This window comes from Oncorhynchus mykiss, chromosome 22, assembly GCF_013265735.2.
Source record: "Oncorhynchus mykiss isolate Arlee chromosome 22, USDA_OmykA_1.1, whole genome shotgun sequence".
NCBI classification, from domain to species: Eukaryota; Metazoa; Chordata; class Actinopteri; order Salmoniformes; family Salmonidae; genus Oncorhynchus; species Oncorhynchus mykiss.
The window spans coordinates 41,439,662-41,464,860 of NC_048586.1; the positions used below are offsets into that span (position 1 = coordinate 41,439,662).

Consider the following 25,199-nt stretch of genomic DNA (forward strand, 5'->3'; position numbering starts at 1 on the left):
GTTAAACACTATTCTTGCACATAAATATTACTAATCACTGATCCTCTGCTCTCTGCGCCTGACTCCTACCCACCACTCCTAGTAACCTGAGACACAGTTACATAGTTTAATGGCTGTGGTAGGAGAAAACTGTCAGCAACATTGCAGTTACTACACAATACTAACATAATTGACAGAGTTAAAAGAAGGAAGCCTGTACATAATAAAACATATTCCAAAACATGCATCCTGTTTGCAACAAAGCTCTAATACTGCAAAAATGTGGCAAAGCGTTATTTTGGGGCAAATCCATCACTGAGTACCACACTATGTTTTCAAGCATAGTGGTGGCTGCATCATGTTATGGGTGTGCTTGTAATCATTAAGTACTGGGGAGTATTTCAGGGTAAAACATTTACGGAATGGAGCTAAGCACAGGCAAAATCCTAAAGGAAAACCTGGTTGTCTGCTTACCACTAGATACTGGGAGATGAATTCTCCCTTCAGCAGGGCAATAACCTAAAACACAAAGCCAAATCTGCACTGGAGTTATTTACAGTGAATTCCTGAGTGGCCGGATTACAGTTTTGATTTTAATCTACTGTAATGTAGACTCTGGGAGTCAAGAAGCAGGTAGTAAGATTAATATAACAAGAAACGTGTAATGATACAACATAGGAGTAGCATCTAGATATGAACAACAGAAAACGATACTGCCTTGGGAAAGAAACTAAGGGAGTGTCAGATAAAGGGGAGGTAATGGAGTCCAGGTAATGGAGTCCAGGTGTGCGTACTGATGAAGTGCAAGTGCGCGGGATGATGGTTCCCAGGACTGGTGGTTAGTAAACCAGCGAGCTCGAACGCCGGAGGGGAGGAGCGGGAGTAGACGTGACACTCTCCATGCCGGTCCTGGTAGTGACTCCTCAGGAACCTCCCCAGCTCCTGGTTCCTCCTCTACACTTGCCTGTTGGACTGAGGCCTATACCCGGAAGTGAGGCTGACAGTGACCCTGAGCTTCTCCATAAAGGCTCTCCATACCCGTGATGTGAATTTGGGCCCACGGTTGGAGATGATGTCCACCAGAAGGCCATAATGACTCAGCGACCTGGAGAGCAGTAGGGAGACCAGGGAGATGGATGAAACAACAGGATTTAGAAAATCTATCCACAACCACCAAAAATGGTGGAGAAACCATCAGAGGAGGGGAGTTCAGTGGCAAAGTCAATGGATAGATGACAACAGGGACACTGAGGCATGGGCAGGAGTTTCCCTGCTGGAGTGTGCCGGGAGGATTTGGTTTCAGAACATACGGAACAGGAGTTGACGTAGCGACTAACGGCCTGCGGCAAGGTAGGCCACCAATACTTCTCAGAGATAGATTTGGTAGTGTGAGAAATACCTGGATGTCCAACGATGACAGCTGTGTGCTCCCAAGTTAGCAGCCGATCCCCGTGAGAACGTAGATGCACTCAGGAGGACAGTTAGTGGGTGTGTGCTCCCAGGTCAGATCCCTTATCCCCGTGAGAACGTAGATGCACTCAGGAGGACAGTTAGTGGGTGTGGGCTCCCAGGTCAGCAGCCGATCCCCGTGAGAACGTAGATGCACTCAGGAGGACAGTTAGTGGGTGTGGGCTCCCAGGTCAGCAGCCGATCCCTTATCCCCGTGAGAACGTAGATGCACTCAGGACAGTTAGTGGGTGTGTGCTCCCAGGTCAGCAGCCGATCCCCGTGAGAACGTAGATGCACTCAGGAGGACAGTTAGTGGGTGTGGGCTCCCAGGTCAGCAGCCGATCCCTTATCCCCGTGAGAACGTAGATGCACTCAGGACAGTTAGTGGGTGTGTGCTCCCAGGTCAGCAGCCGATCCCCGTGAGAACGTAGATGCACTCAGGAGGACAGTTAGTGGGTGTGGGCTCCCTCTCCAGAGCCTGGTGGATATCTACATCTATGTCCCAGACCACAGGGGCTATGACTCAAGAGGAATGGATTATAGGTGCATTCTGGAAATGACCCTCTCCAGAATCGTGGAGACAGGACAGGGCATCGACTTAGGTGTTTTTTTAACCTGGGCGATAGGTTAGTGAAGTCAAATCTTGTCAAGAAAAGTGCCCACCTTGCTTGGCGCTGATTCAGCCTCCTCGCTGTCCTGTCCGTATGTACACCAGGTTCCGATGGTCAGTGAGGATGATGAATGGTTCCTTGGAGCCCTCCAGCCAACTTCACAGCCAGGAGCTCTTGATCACCGACATCATAATTCCTCTCTGCATATTACTCTAAGAAACTGTCCCCTGCAGAGAGGATTTATGATGTCGGAATGGTGGGTAGTGTATGGGGCTTTGGTGACAAAACGGATGGCACTGTGATAGACTGCATCCAGTTTGTTGAGTAGAGTGTTGGAGGCTATTTTATAGATGACATCACCGAAGTCGAGGATCGGTAGGATGGTCAGTTTTACGAGGGTATGTTTGGCAGCATGAGTGAAGGATGCTTTGCTGCGAAGTTGGAAGCCGATTCTAGATTTAATTTTGGATTGGAGATGCTTAATGTGAGTCTGGAAGGAGAGTTTACAGTCTAACCAGACACCCAGGTATTTGTAGTTGTCCACGTATTCTAAGTCAGAGCCATCCAGAGTAGTGATGCTGGACGGGCGAGCAGGTGCTGGCAGTGATCGATTGAATAGCATGCATTTAGTTTTACTTGCGTTTAAGAGCAGTTGGAGGCCACGGAAGGAGAGTTGTATGGTATTGAAGCTCGTCTGGAGGTTAGTTAACACACTGTCCAAGGAGGGGCCAGAAGTATACAGAATGGTGTCATAGAGGTGGATCAGAGAATCACCAGCAGCAAGAGCAACATCATTGATGTATACAGAAAAGAGAGTTGGCCCGAGAATTGAACCCTGTGGCACACCAATAGAGACTGTCAGAGGTCCGGACAACAGGCCCTCCGATTTGACACACTGAACTCTATCAGAGAAGTAGTTGGTAAACCAGGCGAGGCAATCATTTGAGAAACCAAGGCTGTCGAGTCTGCCAATAAGAATGTTATGATTGACAGAGTCGAAAGCCTTGGCCAGGTCGATGAATACGCATGCACAGTAATTTCTCTTATCGATGCCGGTCATGATGTTGTTTAGAACCTTGAGCGTGGCTGAGGTGCACCCATGACCAGCTCTGAAACCAGATTGCATAGCGGAGAAGGTATGGCTATCGAAGAACTTAGAAAGACAGGGTAAGATAGATAGATATAGGTCTGTAGCAGTTTGGGTCTAGAGTGTCTCACCCTTTGAAGAGGGGGATGACCGCGGCAGCTTTCCAATCTTTGGGAATCTCAGACGATACGAAAGAGAAGTTGAACAGGCTAGTAATAGGGGTTGCAACAATTTCAGCAGATCATTTTAGAAAGAGATGGTCCAGATTGTCTAGCCCGGCTGATTTGTGGGGGTCCAGATTTTGCAGCTCTTTCAGAACATCAGCTATCTGGATTTGGGTAAAGGAGAAATGATGGGGGCTTTGGCGGGTTGCTGTGGAGGGTGCCGGGCAGTTGACCGGGGTAGGGGTAGCCAGCCGTAGAGAAATGCTTATTGAAATTCTCAATTATTGTGGATTTATCGGTGGTGACAGCGTTTCCTAGCCTCAGAGCAGTGGGCAGCTGGGAGGAGGTGCTCTTATTCTCCATGGACTTTACAGTGTCCCAGATCTTTTTTGAGTTAATACTACAGGATGCAATTTTCTGTTTGAAAAAGCTTTTCTTAGCTTTTCTAACTGCCTGTGTATATTTGTTCCTAACTTCCCTGAAAAGTTGCATATCACGGGGGCTATTCGATGCTAATGCAGAACGCCACGTAATGTTTTTGTGCTGGTCAAGGGCAGACAGGTCTGGAGTGAACCAAGGACTATATCTATTTCTAGTTCTAAAATTTTTTGAGAGGGGCATGCTTATTTAAGATGGTGAGGAAGGCACTTTTAAAGAATAGCCAGGCATCATCTACTGACGGGATGAGGTCAATGTCATTCTAGGATACCCCGGCCAGGTCGATTAGAAAGGCCTGCTCGCAGAAGTGTTTCAGGGAGCGTTTGACAGTGATGAGGGGTGGTCGTTTGGTCGCAGACCCATTACGGATGCAGGCAATGAGGCAGTGATCGCTGAGATCTTGATTGAAAACAGCAGAGGTGTATTTGGAGGGTGAATTAGTTAGGATGACATCTATGAGGGTGCCCGTGTTTACTGATTTGGGGTTGTACCTGGTAGGTTCATTGATCATTTGTGTGAGATTGAGGGCATGAAGCTTAGTTTGTAGGATGGCCGGGGTGTTAAGCATGTCCCAGTTTAGGTCACCTAGTAGCACAAGCTCAGAAGATAGATGGGGGGCAATCAATTCACGTAAGGTATCGAGGGGACAGCTGGGGGCAGAGGGAGGTCTATAGCAAGCGGCAACAGTGAGAGACTTGTTTCTGGAAAGGTGAATTTTTAGAAGTAGAAGCTCAAATTGTTTGGGTACAGACTTAGATAGTAATACAGAACTCTGCAGGCTATCTTTGCAGTAGATTGCAACACCGCCCCCTTTGGCAGTTCTATCTTGGCGGAAAACGTTATAGTTAGCAATTGAGATTTCAGGGGTTTTCCTAAGCCAGGATTCAGACACGGCTAAGACATCTGAGTTGGCAGAGTGTGCTACAGCAGTGAGTAAAACAAACTTAGGGAGTAGGCTTCTAATGTTAACATGCATGAAACAAAGGCTTTTACGTTTACAGAAGTCAACAAATGAGACCACCTGTGGGGTGGGAGTGGAGCTAGGCACTGCAGGACCTGGATTAACCTCCACATCACCAGAGGAAGAGAGGAAAAGTAGGATAAGGGTACGGCTAAAGACTATACGAACTGGCCGTCTAGCACGTTCAGAACAAAGAGTAAAAGGAGCAGGTTTCTGGGCACGATAGCATAGATTCAAGGCATAGTGTACAGACAAAGGTAAGGTAGGATGTGAGTACATCAGAGGTAAACCTAGGCATTGAGTAATGAAGAGAGAGATAGTCTATAGAGATGTTTAAACCAGGTGATGTCATCGCATATGTAGGAGGTGGAACAACATGGTTGGTTAAGGCATATTGAGCAGGGCTAAAGGCTCTACAGTGAAATAAGACAGTAATCACTAACCAGGACAGTAATGGACAAGGCATATGGGAACATATGGGAACAAATGGGTCCAGTGAGTGGTTGGGCTGGCTGGGGACACGGCGATTCAGACAGTTAGCAGGCTAACAAGCTAACAGTTAGTAGGCCGGGGCTAAACAAGCTAGCAGCTAGTAGACCGGGGCAAGGTAGCAGTTAGCAGGCCGGGTTAGCAAGCAGTTAGCAGGGGCTTGCAGATAGCAGACCGGGTAGGCAAGCTAGCAGTTAGCAAGGGCTAGCAGTTACCAGACCGGACAGGCAAGCTAGCAGTTAGCAGACCGGGCCCGGCAAGCTAGCAGTTAGCTACCGGGCCCGGCAAGCTAGCAGCTAGCAGGGGCTAGAAAGGTAGCCTTTTGGGGACATCGCGATGGGGGTAAGTCTGTTTCTGCCTCTTCTTGCGGTGACGTCGATAGACCAGTCATGGAATTAGTAGGGTTCCAAGTAGCTCTGGGTAGCTAGCAGGCCTAGCTGGTTAGCATAATGGGCCTTCAGCGGGTGTCGTGCCTGAGGGGCCTGTTGGAGTCCTCGGGCAGATTATGTCGGTATTCCAGTCGTAGAGGACCTGCCGGGTTCCATGCCCCGTACCGGCTGTAGAAGGGGTCCGGATACTGTAGCCCAAGAGTATACTTCGGTGGTAGCACAGGAGCCCTGGCCAGGCTAGCTTCAAGCTAATTGGTGCTTGCTCTGGGATGGAAACGCTAGCCAGGAGTAGTCATCCGGGATCGCGGTTAGCTAGTTAGCTGATGACCGCTGGCAATGGTTTGCTGACTGATAGCTGGTAGTTAGCTGGCTAGCTTCAGTTGAGGGATTCTGGATCCGAAGTAAATATAAACACTTTAGGGAAAGAAAAGCAGATCCACGCCACATTGGGTGAGGCGGGTTGCAGGAGAGTATTAAGATATTGAGGTTTAGAAAAATATTTTAAAGGATATGCGACGAAAAAGATGTAAAACGATATATACAAGGGACACGACAGGACAAAGACGTCTGACTGCTACGCCATCTTGGAAAACAAAGTCAATACTTTGTAGAGGCACCTTTTTCAGCAATTACAGCTGTCAATTAGCCTATCAGAAGCTTTGAAAGCCGTGGCATCATTTTATGGAATTTTCCAAGCTGTTTAAAGGCACAGTCAACTTAGTGTATGTAAACTTCTGACCCCCTGGAATTGTGATACAGTGAATTATAAGTGAAACAATCTGTCTGTAAACAATTGTTGGAAAAATTACTTATGTCATGCACAAAGTAGATGTCCTAACCGACTTGCCAAAACTATAGATTGTTAACAAGAAATTTGTGGAGTGATTGAAAAACAAGTTTTAATTACTCAAACCTAAGTGTATGTAAACTTCCGACTTCAATTGTAGTTTTATAGATGCTATTATACATATATGTATAGATAGTGGTATGGATGCTGGTATATATGCTGGTACATATGCTTTTAAAGATGCTGGCATAGATGCTGGTATAAATAGTGGTATAGTCACACCACCGCTAACTAGCTAGCCATTTCACATCTGTTACACTGGTATAGATAGTGGCATTGATGCTGTAAGAAGTGCTGGAGGGTGCCTGTGTATCCTTTTCTTTTGACAAATAGTCCCTCTGACAGTTGGTTTAGTACACCTGTACAGCTGCCATTCCCTGGTATAATGACAGTTGGTTTAGTACACCTGTCATTCCCTGGTATAATGACAGTTGGTTTAGTACACCTGTACAGCTGCCATTCCCTGGTATTAATGACAGTTGATTTAGGACACCTAGACAGCTGACGTTCTCTGGTACAATAATTTGATTTAGGATACCTGGACATCTGCCGTTCTCTGGTATAATGACAGTGGATTTAGGTCACCTGGACAGCTGCAGTTCTGTTGTTGGTGTAGTTACTGAGTTGTCATCATACTGATATTTAGACAGGCTGAAAGATCCACAACTACAGTAAGACAAAAAGACCAAAAAACAATTTTCCTTTGGTTGCAAATATGCATTGTCGGTAGACCTACCTGCTTGTCTCACAATGCATCTCCTGTTCGGTCTTTAAAGTAAAAAAAAAAAGCTTTCAGAGCAACAAAGCTTTGCTCCCGGAGAACACATACTGTGAGCAGACAGGGAGTATGTTTCATGTGGCCTCTAGGCGTATAATTAGGGGTGAAGCAGCTGTGCTCTGATAGAAAGATGGGGAACACCTGTGTGTGGGTGACACTGCCTTTTACTTTAGTGACCAGCAGAGGGTGCTGATTCTCTCACCCTCCCTCTGGCCCAGACCAATGAAGAAGTGGTGTTGCTGACCAGCTTTGGATCAGTCTGGACCAATCAAAACAAGCCTACTGATTAAAAGCGTGAACAAAGTCTTATTTGAGATTAAAGCCTTATCATGACTCTCATCAAAGATCCAGCAATGAATTCTTCTCTTAGAATTTGAAATAAGAAATTAGAAAGTTGTGCCAAACATCAGGAGAACTACTGTACTTGTGGGCAACGATATGTGTGATGGCTTTGATATTCACACAATACAAATCAGATGTGATTATCTTCTCATTTATTCTGGCAGGTCCCAGTAACCTGCGCTGCACAAATATTTAAGAGAGAGTATCAAGCACATATAACAAGGGTCTCACCGTGTACAGTATGGGGACATGTGAACTTTAAAAGGGACACATTTAAATGGCATTACACAAGTCTAGATTAGGGCGCCTGTTTTAATTGCAGCTGTGCTTTGAGAAGCAGGGCCAGATAATAGGAGCTGACAGACATATGCCATGGGTCCTGTGATCACCATTAAATTACAAAGCTGTGTCTGCTCCCCTCCCCTCTGCTGTCCCTCCCATTCATTTACACTGTGATTGCTTGCTTTATGTCAGGAACAGCTCCATTAGTTATGTTTTGATGAGTGTTCGTTCATCATAGAAAATAATTTAAAATAATTATCTCATCATTTGTGTGTGTTTGTGTGTGTTTATGTGTGTGTGTGTGTGTGTGTGTGTGTGTGTTTGTTTGTTTAACCCCTAAAACTGAATCTTGCAATTGGAGGAGAAAGGGAGACTTTGTGGTTTCATACAACGTATCTGATAAAACCAAACTCAGTGCTCATATTCAAAGGCTTCTTTTTAATTTCCAAATGTGTCTGAGACAGTCTCCATTTGCATAGAATATAAAAAAAACAGATACTCACAGACGGCTGCAGTTCGGAGTTGGTATTTAGGATGATGCTCATTCAAAGACTTAAATAAAAACAATGCATCACACAGGCACACGTATGCACAAACAACTCAACATAGCATCACTTATTGTGTGCGTACTTCTTTCATGATAACTGTGCAGTAAAAGGCAACGGACAAATCAGAGCACAAAATACTGTCCTTTACTGTTATGGATTTACTAATGCAAAATTCACCAAATACAGTTTAGTTACTGGGTTCAAACTGACAGAAATAATAGTGATATAGTTAAGCAATAAGGCTCGAGGGGGTGTGGTCTATGGCCAATATACCAAGGCTAAGAGCTGTTCTTATGCAACGCGGAGTGCCTGGAAACTGGCCCTATACCACAGACACTAGAGGTACCTTATTGCTATTATCAACTGGTTACCAATATAATTAGAGCAGTAAAAATACATGTTTTGTCATACCCGTGGTATACGGTCTGATATGCCACGGCTGTCAGCCAATCAGTATTCAGGGCTCAAACCACCCAGTTCATAATAAAATATAAATGATATCCCCTTTTTAAATGACTAACACTTTAACATAAGGTGTACATCCTGCCTATTAATAATATATTACAGTAATACTAGCAACTCGCTCCAAGCTTAGGGCACAGTAAGTCCTCTTGTCTGTTTCATCCATAGCTGTAGATGAAATGTCCCTATCACTTCTTCTGCAGGCCGAAGATCTCTGGGCTCTCAATGAGGATGAACTCCACTATCTGGTTCTGATAGACCATGTTGACCGCCATGTTCCCACAGTCCAGCTCAGGCCACATGAGTGTCGGGCCAAACACAATGCTGATGCCTTGGGTCGACATGAGGTTCTTCTGCGAGCACGTCAGAATCCTGCAGAGAGAGAAGGGTTCAATTATCTGGGAACATAAGAGTTTGAAACAATGGGATAAATTCATAAAAAGTAATGAAACGAGGTTGGTTTTTCAAGTCAACATCAATGATCATCACAAAAAGAGATGTAATTTCCACTGGATGATGGTGGATCATTTCTACGTACGTTCACCAGATTTGTCAGCAATGCACATTTTTACCCTTGAATGGCCCCTGTTGAAGGCATCTCCTATTTCAGTATTGGCAACATTGTATATAATTTGTGCACCCAGCTTTGTGTATTCAAAGGTCCAGGTTCAGCCACAACTAAACCGCTCACTTCATACCACACGTTCAGCACCGGCAGTGAACTGAAGAACATCCATTGACTCTATGTATCTGAATAGGGAAAGTTACTAAATCAATCTGGATGGAGTTTCAGTGTAGAGATGTCTGGAGAATCCTGGGTATCAGGAAATCAAGAAGCAGGGGCCTCCAGAGTGGCACAGTGGTCTAAGGCAATGCATCTCAGTGCTAGCTGTACCACTAGAGATCCTGTTTCGATCCAGGCTCTGTCGCAGCTGGCCGCGACCTGGAGACCCATGGGGCGGCGCACAATTGGTCCAGCGTCGCCCAGATTGGCCGGCAGGATGTTCTTGTCCCATCGCGCTCTAGAGACTCCTGTGACGGGCCAGGTGCAATGCACGCTGACACGGTAGCGAGGTGTACAGTGTTTCCTCCGACACATTGGTGCGGCTGGTGTCCGGGTTATGCGGACATTGTGTCAAGAAGCAGTGCTGCTCAGCTGGGTTGTGTTTCGGAGGACGCACGGCTCTCGAACTTCGCCTCTCCGGAGTTGCAGCGATGAGACAAGACTGTAACTACCAATTGGATGCCACGGAATTAGGGAGAAAAAGGGCTAAAAAAATCAAGAAGCATATGCAAGTCTTGTACATTATATATCCATACTTGCACATCATCATCTGATCATTTATCACTCCAGTGTTAATCTGCTAAATTTTAATTATTCGCTCCTATGGCCTATTTATTGCCTACCTCCTCATGCCTTTTGCACACACTGTACTGTATATAGACTTTCTTTTCTCTACTGAGTCATTGACTTGTTTGTGTTATAGCTTGTTTATTGTTTACTCCATGTGTAACTGTGTTGTTGTCTGTGTCACACTGCTTTGCTTTATCTTGGCCAGGTTGCAGTTGCAAATAAGAACTTGTTCTCAACTAGCCTACCTGGTTAAATAAAGGTGTTCTCAACTAGCCTACCTGGTTAAATAAAGGTGTTCTCAACTAGCCTACCTGGTTAAATAAAGGTGTTCTCAACTAGCCTACCTGGTTAAATAAAGGTGTTCTCAACTAGCCTACCTGGTTAAATAAAGGTGTTCTCAACTAGCCTACCTGGTTAAATAAAGGTGTTCTCAACTAGCCTACCTGGTTAAATAAAGGTGTTCTCAACTAGCCTACCTGGTTAAATAAAGGTGTTCTCAACTAGCCTACCTGGTTAAATAAAGGTGTTCTCAACTAGCCTACCTGGTTAAATAAAGGTGTTCTCAACTAGCCTACCTGGTTAAATAAAGGTGTTCTCAACTAGCCTACCTGGTTAAATAAAGGTGTTCTCAACTAGCCTACCTGGTTAAATAAAGGTGTTCTCAACTAGCCTACCTGGTTAAATAAAGGTGTTCTCAACTAGCCTACCTGGTTAAATAAAGGTGTTCTCAACTAGCCTACCTGGTTAAATAAAGGTGTTCTCAACTAGCCTACCTGGTTAAATAAAGGTGTTCTCAACTAGCCTACCTGGTTAAATAAAGGTGTTCTCAACTAGCCTACCTGGTTAAATAAAGGTGTTCTCAACTAGCCTACCTGGTTAAATAAAGGTGTTCTCAACTAGCCTACCTGGTTAAATAAAGGTGTTCTCAACTAGCCTACCTGGTTAAATAAAGGTGTTCTCAACTAGCCTACCTGGTTAAATAAAGGTGTTCTCAACTAGCCTACCTGGTTAAATAAAGGTGTTCTCAACTAGCCTACCTGGTTAAATAAAGGTGTTCTCAACTGGCCTACCTGGTTAAATAAAGGTGTTCTCAACTGGCCTACCTGGTTAAATAAAGGTGTTCTCAACTAGCCTACCTGGTTAAATAAAGGTGTTCTCAACTAGCCTACCTGGTTAAATAAAGGTGTTCTCAACTAGCCTACCTGGTTAAATAAAGGTGTTCTCAACTAGCCTACCTGGTTAAATAAAGGTGTTCTCAACTAGCCTACCTGGTTAAATAAAGGTGTTCTCAACTAGCCTACCTGGTTAAATAAAGGTGTTCTCAACTGGCCTACCTGGTTAAATAAAGGTGTTCTCAACTGGCCTACCTGGTTAAATAAAGGTGTTCTCAACTAGCCTACCTGGTTAAATAAAGGTGTTCTCAACTAGCCTACCTGGTTAAATAAAGGTGTTGTCAACTAGCCTACCTGGTTAAATAAAGGTGTTCTCAACTAGCCTACCTGGTTAAATAAAGGTGTTCTCAACTGGCCTACCTGGTTAAATAAAGGTGTTCTCAACTAGCCTACCTGGTTAAATAAAGGTGTTCTCGACTAGCCTACCTGGTTAAATAAAGGTGTTGTCAACTAGCCTACCTGGTTAAATAAAGGTGTTCTCAACTAGCCTACCTGGTTAAATAAAGGTGTTCTCAACTAGCCTACCTGGTTAAATAAAGGTGTTCTCAACTAGCCTACCTGGTTAAATAAAGGTGTTCTCAACTAGCCTACCTGGTTAAATAAAGGTGTTCTCAACTAGCCTACCTGGTTAAATAAAGGTGTTCTCAACTAGCCTACCTGGTTAAATAAAGGTGTTCTCAACTAGCCTACCTGGTTAAATAAAGGTGTTCTCAACTAGCCTACCTGGTTAAATAAAGGTGTTCTCAACTAGCCTACCTGGTTAAATAAAGGTGTTCTCAACTAGCCTACCTGGTTAAATAAAGGTGTTCTCAACTAGCCTACCTGGTTAAATAAAGGTGTTCTCAACTAGCCTACCTGGTTAAATAAAGGTGTTCTCAACTAGCCTACCTGGTTAAATAAAGGTGTTGTCAACTAGCCTACCTGGTTAAATAAAGGTGTTCTCAACTAGCCTACCTGGTTAAATAAAGGTGTTCTCAACTGGCCTACCTGGTTAAATAAAGGTGTTCTCAACTAGCCTACCTGGTTAAATAAAGGTGTTCTCGACTAGCCTACCTGGTTAAATAAAGGTGTTGTCAACTAGCCTACCTGGTTAAATAAAGGTGTTCTCAACTAGCCTACCTGGTTAAATAAAGGTGTTCTCAACTAGCCTACCTGGTTAAATAAAGGTGTTCTCAACTAGCCTACCTGGTTAAATAAAGGTGTTCTCAACTAGCCTACCTGGTTAAATAAAGGTGTTCTCAACTAGCCTACCTGGTTAAATAAAGGTGTTCTCAACTAGCCTACCTGGTTAAATAAAGGTGTTCTCAACTAGCCTACCTGGTTAAATAAAGGTGTTCTCAACTAGCCTACCTGGTTAAATAAAGGTGTTCTCAACTAGCCTACCTGGTTAAATAAAGGTGTTCTCAACTGGCCTACCTGGTTAAATAAAGGTGTTCTCAACTAGCCTACCTGGTTAAATAAAGGTGTTCTCAACTAGCCTACCTGGTTAAATAAAGGTGTTCTCAACTAGCCTACCTGGTTAAATAAAGGTGTTGTCAACTAGCCTACCTGGTTAAATAAAGGTGTTCTCAACTAGCCTACCTGGTTAAATAAAGGTGTTCTCAACTGGCCTACCTGGTTAAATAAAGGTGTTCTCAACTAGCCTACCTGGTTAAATAAAGGTGTTCTCGACTAGCCTACCTGGTTAAATAAAGGTGTTGTCAACTAGCCTACCTGGTTAAATAAAGGTGTTCTCAACTAGCCTACCTGGTTAAATAAAGGTGTTCTCAACTAGCCTACCTGGTTAAATAAAGGTGTTCTCAACTAGCCTACCTGGTTAAATAAAGGTGTTCTCAACTAGCCTACCTGGTTAAATAAAGGTGTTCTCAACTAGCCTACCTGGTTAAATAAAGGTGTTCTCAACTAGCCTACCTGGTTAAATAAAGGTGTTCTCAACTAGCCTACCTGGTTAAATAAAGGTGTTCTCAACTAGCCTACCTGGTTAAATAAAGGTGTTCTCAACTAGCCTACCTGGTTAAATAAAGGTGTTCTCAACTAGCCTACCTGGTTAAATAAAGGTGTTCTCAACTAGCCTACCTGGTTAAATAAAGGTGTTCTCAACTAGCCTACCTGGTTAAATAAAGGTGTTCTCAACTAGCCTACCTGGTTAAATAAAGGTGTTGTCAACTAGCCTACCTGGTTAAATAAAGGTGTTCTCAACTAGCCTACCTGGTTAAATAAAGGTGTTCTCAACTGGCCTACCTGGTTAAATAAAGGTGTTCTCAACTAGCCTACCTGGTTAAATAAAGGTGAACTAGCCTACCTGGTTAAATAAAGGTGAAATAAAATAAATAAATAAAAATACATCCTGTAGGTTTCTATGCCACAACGAGGAAATTGGTTCCTCAGTGACTCCCTTTTGTTTTACTTTACAGATCACCTTCTTCCTTTGCCATAATCCATCAGAAATATATTCCATTATCTTGATATGAGCAGTACGCTATGCAGTACGCTATACAGTACGCTATGCAGGGTGCATATAAGGACTACATTTTGGGGGAAAGGACAGAATACGTGATAGTATTTTTGAGAAGCATTCTCCCTGAGCTGAGGCTTGGCTGTGGGACTGAGACACCAAGTAGGCCCAGGCAGGGTGACTCACTCCGCTCCTCTCTCTACTCCCTCCGTGGAAGAGGCTGCCACCCACAGGCCTCTGGGCCCATTATGGAGTGAGGCCTGGAATGGGATGGAAGGCCTGTGGCATGGGGCGCATCTCCAAGCTGTCTGTGGGCTCTTGACGAAGCGTTCTGAGGTGGGATGGGGTCCCTCCATGCTCAAAACGAATCCACACACGGCCTCTCAGCAGATAATTGCATCCAAAAGGTATTGTCAAAGTGCCAGGCTTAGGCTGGTCTCAGCTCTCAGCACTCTGCTGCACTGCGGCGTCTGACGCTGGTCTTTAGCCCTAAATATGTTATCTATGGCTGAAATATATATATTTTTTTAATGATTGTTGAATAATAAAAAACAACCTGTATATTTTCCAACGTCACAACGGCGTACACATTTAGTGAACAGGTATTATATTATTATATTATATATATATTATTATTATTTCTTCCTTTTTTCAGTATATGAAGTTAGTATTCTTTGTGACAACTACCTTAATAGTTAATAGTTCAGTCAACATAACTTGTAGCTGTTGTAAAGGCAGATATACAGGTATGCAAGAGAGCAATCAAGATAGGCATTTCAGAAGGACTGACATTCACACTAGAGATAGTCTGTCTAAACAGCTGATTTCAGTGTACAGTCTACAGTATGTCAATAAAAAGCTTCTCTGAAAAGGTCAGGATCAGGCTGTACCTCACCAATGGAAAAATGCCTCGATGTCGTTAATCGTATGTGATGGTCAACATCTTGCTCTGCCATATGTCATTATAATATTGACCCTGCGTGGGCACATGCCATGCATACTTCTCAACCTCATTACGGACAGAAAGGCCTGACGATGATCCAACCTGATATCATAAATATTTATCCTCATCTCACTTTGAGTAAACAAATATATACTTGTCCATAAAATATGCTATCATGATACTGTGTCAGAGCGAATGCGTAGTGGTGTAGCCGTGTACTGTGGTAGTTTATGTATGGAAGTAAGGCCATAGTAGTAACAATAGTGGTCGTAGCAGTACTGAACAGTGTCTACCAGTGCCATAATGCTATAAGTTACAAAACGCTGACGTTTTGGACTATTGTGGGAGAAGTGCCATAATTGATTCCAGACGTGAACTCTTAAGGTCACAGGTGGGAACGTAATTGCAGGAAGTAAAATTCCCTGGCACCTATTTATCAATGCTACCAAAGCATAACTACAGTACAGATTCAGTCTCACCACATGCATGGGCCATCAGAATTTGTGTGAAGATCTATTTAAGGGGATGAGTGGCAAAAACAGAGTTTACTGAATGCAAATAATTGAGCATGTGGATGACAATATGATGAGTGAGTGTTTTTTAATTGACCTTGTCATTACAGTTTTAATTGACCTGGCAAATACAGTATCTATTCAGGCAGTTGATATGCTGTGTGTATGTCTGTGTGTTGTGTGTCCATGCGACTAAGTGTTTTGGGGTGTGTCTCAGAGTGAAACCCGATTACAATGTGTACACACTATCATTTCCCATTTATGTCTGCAATTAAACTCAGCCCTGTGCCTGTACATGACTGTTCTCTGCCTGTCAGACCATCCACGTTTTAATATTAGAACACTGCGATGATCTAAGGATCTGGATTTTCATAGCCAATGGTTCACTAATGATCTCAAATAAGGCGAATCAATTATTAGAGTAATTCCACTGTATATTCACAGGAGGAGATCACCTAGCGAAGCGCTGTATGGTCATTCTGCCACTGCACAATGGAAACTGCTATAGGTTAGTGTTTAAATGCTTACCCTAGCAAACTATACTCTTACTCTCCTCCTCCTCCTCTGAACATGCTGATTACTATACCTACTACTATTACTATTACTACCACACCTACCAACACCACCACCACCACTACTACTACAACTACAACTACTAATACTACGACTACCACCACCACTACTGCCACTACTACTACTACCACCATCACCACCACTACTACTACTACTACGACTACTAACACCACTACCACCACCACCAGCACCACCACTACTACGACTACCACCACTACTACTACCTCCTCTACTGCTGCCACTACTACTACTACCACCACCACTACTACGACTACCACCACTACTACTACCTCCTCTACTGCTGCCACTACTACTACTACCACCATTACTACCACTACTACTACTACCACCACCACTACTACTACTACTTCTACTACTACTACTATTACCACTATTACTACTTCCACCATTACTACCACTTCTACTACTACAACCACTACCACCACCACCACCACTACTACTGCTACTAAGACTACCACCATCACCACTACTTCTACTACCACCACCATTATGACTACTACCACCACCACTACCTCTACTACCACTACTACCATTACTACCACTACTACTACCACAACCACCACTGCTAGTACTACTACTACTACCACCACTATTTCTACACCTACTACTACCACCAGTACATGTACAGTACTACTACAACTACCACTACTACTACTACTACCACCACTACCACTATTACCACCACTACTACCACTATTACCACCACCACTACTACTACTTGTACTACTATTTGTACTACTACCACTACGACTACCACTACTACTACTACCACCACTATTATTACTAACAACACCACTACTACTACTACTACTACTACTACTAGTACCACTAACACTACTACTACTACTACTTCCACCACTACTATTACTACCACCACCACTACTACTAATACCACCACTATTATTACTAACACCACCACTACTACTACTACTACTGCCTCTACCACCAACACTGCTACTACTACCTCCACCACTACTACTACTACCACCACTACTTGTACAACTACTACTACTACTACTACTACCACCACTACTATTACTACCACCACCACTAATACCACCACTACTATTACTACCACCACCACTACTTGTACAACTACTACTACCACTAATACCACTACTTCTACTACCACCACTACTATTTCTACCACCACCACAACACCACTACTACTACTACTACTACTACTACCACCCCCACTACTACTACTACCACCACTACTACTACCACTACTACTACCACCACCACCACCACCACCACCACTACTACCACCACCACTACTACTACTACTACCACCACCACCACTACTACCACTACTACTACTACTACTAACACCACCACTACTACTACTACTACCACTACTACTACCACTACTACCCCCACTACTACCACCACCACCACTACCACCACCACTACTACTACTACTACCACCACCACCACTACTACTACCACCACTACTCTTACCACCACTACCACTGCTACTAGTTCTACTACCACTACTACTACCACAAACCACCACTACTACTACCACCACTACTACTATTACTACTTCTCCTACCACCACTACTACCACAAACCACCACTACTACTACCACTACTACCACAGACCACCACTACTACTACTACCACAATCCACCACTACTACTACCACTACTACCACAAACCACCACTACTACTACTACCACAAACCACCACTACTACTACTACCACCACTACCACTGCTACTACTTCTACTACCACTACTACTACCACAAACCATCACTACTACTACCACCACTACTACTATTACTACTTCTCCTACCACCACTACTACTACCACTACTACCACAAACCACCACTACTACTACTACTACTACTACTACTACCACAAACCACCACTACTACTACTACTACTACCACTACTTCCACCACCACCACTACTACTACTACTACCACCACCACTACTACCACTACTACTACTACCACCACCACCACTACTACTACTACTACCACTACTACTACCACTACTACCCCCACTACTACCACCACCACTACTACTACCACTACTACCACCACCACCACCACCACCACCACCACCACTACTACTACTACTACCACCACCACTACTACTACCACCACTACTCTTACCACCACTACCACTGCTACTACTTCTACTACCACTACTACTACCACAAACCACCACTACTACTACCACCACTACTACTATTACCACTTCTCCTACCACCACTACTACCACAAACCACCACTACTACTACCACTACTACCACAGACCACCACTACTACTACTACCACAATCCACCACTACTATTACCACTACTACCACAAACCACCACTACTACTACTACCACCACTACCACTGCTACTACTTCTACTACCACTACTACTACCACAAACCATCACTACTACTACCACCACTACTACTATTACTACTTCTCCTACCACCACTACTACTACCACTACTACCACAAACCACCACTACTACTACTACCACAAACCACCACTACTACTACTACTACTACTACTACCACAAACCACCACTACTACTACTACTACTACCACCACCACTACTACTACCACCACTACTCTTACCACCACTACCACTGCTACTACTTCTACTACCACTACTACTACCACAAACCACCACTACTACTACCACCACTACTACTATTACTACTTCTCCTACCACCACTACTACCACAAACCACCACTACTACTACCACTACTACCACAGACCACCACTACTACTACTACCACAATCCACCACTACTATTACCACTACTACCACAAACCACCACTACTACTACTACCACTATTACTACTTCTCCTACCACCACTACTACCACAAACCACCACTACTACTACCACTACTACCACAGACCACCACTACTACTACTACCACAATCCACCACTACTATTACCACTACTACCACAAACCACCACTACTACTACTACCACCACTACCACTACTACTACTTCTACTACCACTACTACTACCACAAACCATCACTACTACTACCACCACTACTACTATTACTACTTCTCCTACCACCACTACTACTACCACTACTACCACAAACCACCACTACTACTACTACCACAAACCACCACTACTACTACTACTACTACCACTACTTCCACCACCACCACTACTACTACTACGACAACCACCACCACTACTACTACTACTACTTCTACTACTACTACTACTACTACTACTACTACCTCTACTACTACTACTACCTCTACTACTACTACTACTACCTCTAATACTACTAGTCCTGCAGAAAACAAAATCAGACTTTAAATACTGCACACCCAAAAATCACAAAGACTTGTCAGTAACACTTCAACTGGCACAATGATTTCAAAATCCCATGGGGGCATGCACAGCTATCAGCAGTGAGTGTCCAGCCTACCGTACCCTGAGAGGTGACCAGAGGGCACTCATGATTTGATCTGACGAATGGTTGATATCTCCTACATGAGCTGACGTGCATGGCCCAAGATGCCAATGGTAATTAATTAGCATCACATTTCGCCAAGCGGGGCATGACAGAAAATGGGAGCTGGACCATGATGGCGTCCCTCCTACCCTCATTCCTCCTCCTAATTGGGTCAGGATCATTGACTTCTTCAGGATCATGAGACAGATAATAAATTGAGGTGAGGAGGAGATGAGAGGAGACTGGGCCTGGGAGCCGGAGGAGGTGGGGTACGGAGGAGAGGTGACGGGGGGGTGGTCTATGGCTCGGAGGTTGAAACTGTAAGTGTCAGTCTCGTAAAGTGAACAGACAGTGCCCCATCTCATCTGAACTAAAAATACCCCATGGGACCAAACATTTGTTCAAGTGTTGAAAAGTTTCCAGTGAGCATCTTCTCAGTGCACTGTGGTTACAAAACACTGCATCGGAACATGGCAGTTGAGAGCCAATCACAAGAGCTGTCCTAGACAGACCTATGCCATCCATTCTGCTCCAGTAGCACCCGTTGATTTTGTTACTCTCCTAGTCTCGGCTGTGGCTTCCTACTACCCCTAGAGACGTTACATCCAAAAGTTTGTTTTCCACTCAGCAGTAAGGTCAGCAAGAATTGAAAGACAGAAAACAGACCCATGGATTTTTTTTTAAAGCCCTTGTGGTAAATGGTACCATGAACAGCAGTGATTAAAAAAACAACAGAAATAGGAGAATAAATAGAATGACTAAGTGAAGGTACCCTTTCAGAGAATCTGCTTTCCTTGACCACATCATCACAATGCAAGTACACGGCTCCATATTGAAGCCAGCCCCCATGGATTACAGAGAAAGAGGAACACTGGTTCCACACAAGCAGAGAATGAAACCACAACAAAGCAGTGAGAAATGTTCATAGACTTTTGCATTTACTGAAGGCACGGTCAACCCAGCCAGGACCGAAATAAAACTGCTCAGTGAAGTCTTGGATGATAAAACCACTCTTAATTTTGGAACAAACGTTGTTGAATGTGTGGAGGCAGGGACACACACATTAACACTTTCTCTCCACAGGGCCTTTTTGTAATCTCATTTGATATCTTTGATGAGGCAACATGCTGATAAGTGTTTTTCAGATTTTAAATCTGCACTCACATTCTTTTCTTCTAATTGTCTTCAGAAGATTTTCTCAGTGTCTCCTCTCTGTCTCTCCTCTGGCAATCTCAGAGAAAATATACCATACTATACCTGGTCCTCTCTGTCTCTCCTCTGGCAATCTCAGAGAAAATATACCATACTATACCTGGTCCTCTCTGTCTCTCCTCTGGCAATCTCAGAGAAAATATACCATACTATACCTGGTCCTCTCTGTCTCTCCTCTCGCAATCTCAGAGAAAATATACCATACTATACCTGGTCCTCTCTGTCTCTCCTCTGGCAATCTCAGAGAAAATATACCATACTATACCTGGTCCTCTCTGTCTCTCCTCTGGCAATCTCAGAGAAAATATACCATCCTATACCTGGTCCTCTCTGTCTCTCCTCTGGCAATCTCAGAGAAAATATACCATACTATACCTGGTCCTCTCTGTCTCTCCTCTGGCAATCTCAGAGAAAATATACCATACTATACCTGGTCCTCTCTGTCTCTCCTCTCGCAATCTCAGAGAAAATATACCATCCTATACCTGGTCCTCTCTGTCTCTCCTCTGGCAATCTCAGAGAAAATATACCATACTATACCTGGTCCTCTCTGTCTCTCCTCTGGCAATCTCAGAGAAAATATACCATACTATACCTGGTCCTCTCTGTCTCTCCTCTGGCAATCTCAGAGAAAATATACCATCCTATACCTGGTCCTCTCTGTCTCTCCTCTGGCAATCTCAGAGAAAATATACCATACTATACCTGGTCCTCTCTGTCTCTCCTCTGGCAATCTCAGAGAAAATATACCATACTATACCTGGTCCTCTCTGTCTCTCCTCTCGCAATCTCAGAGAAAATATACCATCCTATACCTGGTCCTCTCTGTCTCTCCTCTGGCAATCTCAGAGAAAATATACCATACTATACCTGGTCCTCTCTGTCTCTCCTCTGGCAATCTCAGAGAAAATATACCATACTATACCTGGTCCTCTCTGTCTCTCCTCTGGCAATCTCAGAGAAAATATACCATACTATACCTGGTCCTCTCTGTCTCTCCTCTGGCAATCTCAGAGAAAATATACCATACTATACCTGGTCCTCTCTGTCTCTCCTCTGGCAATCTCAGAGAAAATATACCATCCTATACCTGGTCCTCTCTGTCTCTCCTCTGGCAATCTCAGAGAAAATATACCATACTATACCTGGTCCTCTCTGTCTCTCCTCTCGCAATCTCAGAGAAAATATACCATCCTATACCTGGTCCTCTCTGTCTCTCCTCTGGCAATCTCAGAGAAAATATACCATACTATACCTGGTCCTCTCTGTCTCTCCTCTCGCAATCTCAGAGAAAATATACCATCCTATACCTGGTCCTCTCTGTCTCTCCTTTGGCAATCTCAGAGAAAATATACCATACTATACCTGGTCCTCTCTGTCTCTCCTTTGGCAATCTCAGAGAAAATATACCATCCTATACCTGGTCCTCTCTGTCTCTCCTCTGGCAATCTCAGAGAAAATATACCATACTATACCTGGTCCTCTCTGTCTCTCCTCTGGCAATCTCAGAGAAAATATACCATACTATACCTGGTCCTCTCTGTCTCTCCTCTGGCAATCTCAGAGAAAATATACCATCCTATACCTGGTCCTCTCTGTCTCTCCTCTGGCAATCTCAGAGAAAATATACCATACTATACCTGGTCCTCTCTGTCTCTCCTCTGGCAATCTCAGAGAAAATATACCATCCTATACCTGGTCCTCTCTGTCTCTCCTCTGGCAATCTCAGAGAAAATATACCATACTATACCTGGTCCTCTCTGTCTCTCCTCTGGCAATCTCAGAGAAAATATACCATACTATACCTGGTCCTCTCTGTCTCTCCTCTGGCAATCTCAGAGAAAATATACCATCCTATACCTGGTCCTCTCTGTCTCTCCTTTGGCAATCTCAGAGAAAATATACCATACTATACCTGGTCCTCTCTGTCTCTCCTTTGGCAATCTCAGAGAAAATATACCATCCTATACCTGGTCCTCTCTGTCTCTCCTTTGGCAATCTCAGAGAAAATATACCATACTATACCTGGTCCTCTCTGTCTCTCCTTTGGCAATCTCAGAGAAAATATACCATCCTATACCTGGTCCTCTCTGTCTCTCCTCTGGCAATCTCAGAGAAAATATACCATACTATACCTGGTCCTCTCTGTCTCTCCTCTGGCAATCTCAGAGAAAATATACCATCCTATACCTGGTCCTCTCTTTCTCCTGCAGCTCCTTTATGTAGTTTTGCATAATATAATATGTTGAATAATAGTCCATTTGACAGATTCTATGAGAATAAGTGAAGTAAAGTTAATGATGCATTATTTTGCCCAAATGGTTTCACTGCAAGGGGATTGTGGGGACAGAGTAAATCCCAGGCAGTGCCTCCAAGTCTGTGTCCGCCACAAAATGACTTCCCCCTGTCCTCTCACCTTGAAAATTATTAAGCCAGAAGATGTCATGTGACAGAATGGCAGGAGAAGGGGTCCCTAGGGACCAGATCCAGGACTTTGGCTGCTATACCCCCACCTACTGATGTGGTTTAAATCTTATTCACCTCTTTCTCTCTCTCCCTCTCGCTCTGTACTGCTTTCACTCCCAGTCCCACTCTCTGTTGCTAAGTAAGTGTGCCCAATCTAAATTACACAGCAGACCACAGTTAATTAGGATCATGTGTGATTTATTTATTTACTTATTATTTGCCTTTTTTCTGCAAACGTAAACCCTTTATTTAGGTGTGTCATTGCTGTAAGAGAGAAAGAAAGAGAGATAACGAAAGAGAGCAAGAGAGACAGAGACAGAGATTCTTCGGGGGTATCTCTGCAGGCGATTCTGCATGGGGATATGAGTGAGGGACTAATTGAGGGACCTGGCATTCGGAAGCAAACAGACAAACACACACACACACCCGTCCTCTGCTGCAGCCAAGGGGTATGTTCCAGCGAGGGAGGGGCTCATCAATCTAAAATGATTCATTTGGCCTCCTGTGTGGGGTGGTAAATATGGGTAAGATGGGATGGAATACCTCTCCTGGGACATGGGTTTAGCCATATGGCCCCTTTAGCCTGGCCAGGACTGTCAGAGTGGACCGAGGCCAGGCAGGCAGCACTGAGGTCATTTCCCCCTTCCCTGTACACATGGGGCCAGGATGCTTCGGTCGGATGGGGGAAGGGGGATAGGAGGGTCATATAAACTTTCTACCGAGCTTGATGTTTTAGTCTGACCCTCTGTTGTCAATCAGATTTTTGGAAACACTAACAGATAAGATAGTTTATGAGTTCTATCAGTAGCTATTGTAGTACCATTCGCCTGCTTTATTCTACAAATCAAACCCAATGTTATTGGTCACATACACATATTTAGCAGATGTTATTGTGTGTGTAGCGAAATGCTCGTGTACCTAACAGTGCAGTACAATGCGTCCGAATTCCGGACATTAAAAAAACAACATGTAGTGCTCCCAATGATATGAAAGGCTGTGAACTTACGTCTGCAGGTGTCTGAAGAGTACTCTCATGGTGTCCTGGTTGGGTTTAGGGAGCTGAAGTACTAGCTTCTTCATCACCTGTACCTTCTGTTTGCATTCCTTCGTCTCTGTTCAGAAGGAAGATTTTGGGGAATATCACTACAAAGATTGATCATCCAAATGTAGATGTTTGTCTGATTATACACATTCAATTCAAGAATTAGTGAGACTTTACATTGTGTGTTAATGGATGATCACTACTGTTATTACTGGAAGCCATTAGAGCCTTAGTGTTACTGAAACACAACACTTAATGACTGACCAATTAGCTGTCCGGTGGGAATGTCCTAGTCTCCAACCCTCCAATGGGATGTCAGATGGGCCCTTACCAAGTGTACGAGCCTTAAAGAGACGCTAAACTGTTCGGCGACATTGTATCTGATTTATGACCTCTACAAATTGGTAGAATCCATCATGTTATGATGGCTGATGGGTAACACTCCTCCCCTGATAGTGTATGCCTGCAGGACACTGTGCTTTAATAGGTTAAAAGAATACACCAATGAACTCTCTCAAACACTGTGCATGTGTTTCAATGAGAATGGTGAGACTTTATTTGATTGCAATCAAACAAAAACAGGAACCTAATACATTGGTCAGATGAGTTAGATAATCCCAGAGAGAAAATCCTTGATGATTTAGTACTCATAGGGGGGGCAGGCCAGGCGGGGACGTCAATACAACCAACCCAGAGATCAAGCTCATTTTCCACCCCAAACTAATTTAGCGTGTTAATGTGAACAGATGTTTGCTTGCTGTAATGCTATTCCATTTAGGAACAGTTGGGGAAACACATGTGAATGTGTGTGTTTCTGTAGTTAGCTAAGGAGGGAGAGAGTGAAAGAAAATAACTGAAAAACAAGACAACCCTGAAAACTGCAACAGTCAGTAACAGATCTACAGTCAGTAACACATCTACAGTCAGTAACACATCTATAGTCAGTAGCACATCTACAGTCAGTAACACATCTTCAGTCAGTAACACATCTACAGTCAGTAACACATCTATAGTCAGTAACACATCTTCAGTCAGTAACACATCAACAGTCAGTAACACATCTATAGTCAGTAACACATCTACAGTCAGTAACACATCTACAGTCAGTAACACATCTACAGTCAGTAACACATCTACAGTCAGTAACACATCTATAGTCAGTAACATATACACAGTCGGTAAC

At 43.8% G+C, this 25,199-nt stretch overlaps 1 protein-coding gene and 1 long non-coding RNA gene across 4 annotated transcripts in view; both read right to left on the reverse strand.

Annotated features, from left to right (window-relative positions):
• Positions 1 to 286: 286 nt before the first annotated feature.
• LOC118943638 lies at positions 287 to 7,611 on the reverse strand. Its single transcript, XR_005038969.1, has 3 exons — positions 7,151 to 7,611; positions 6,953 to 7,065; positions 287 to 1,084 (listed from the first exon to the last, which is right to left on the reverse strand). It is a non-coding gene; the product is annotated as an uncharacterized LOC118943638 (long non-coding RNA).
• Positions 7,612 to 8,237: 626 nt separating this feature from the next.
• LOC110501886 (rho GTPase-activating protein 15) overlaps positions 8,238 to 25,199 on the reverse strand; it is a 75,866-nt gene continuing 58,904 nt past the window's right edge. For all 3 annotated transcript variants that reach the window (XM_021579739.2, XM_021579738.2, XM_021579740.2), the window contains exons 12-13: positions 23,981 to 24,086; positions 8,238 to 9,198 (exon numbers count right to left, since the gene is read on the reverse strand). In XM_021579739.2, coding sequence (XP_021435414.2) covers positions 9,015 to 9,198; positions 23,981 to 24,086 — 290 coding nt within the window. In that variant the 3' untranslated portion in view covers positions 8,238 to 9,014. The remainder of the gene's footprint in view (positions 9,199 to 23,980; positions 24,087 to 25,199) is intronic.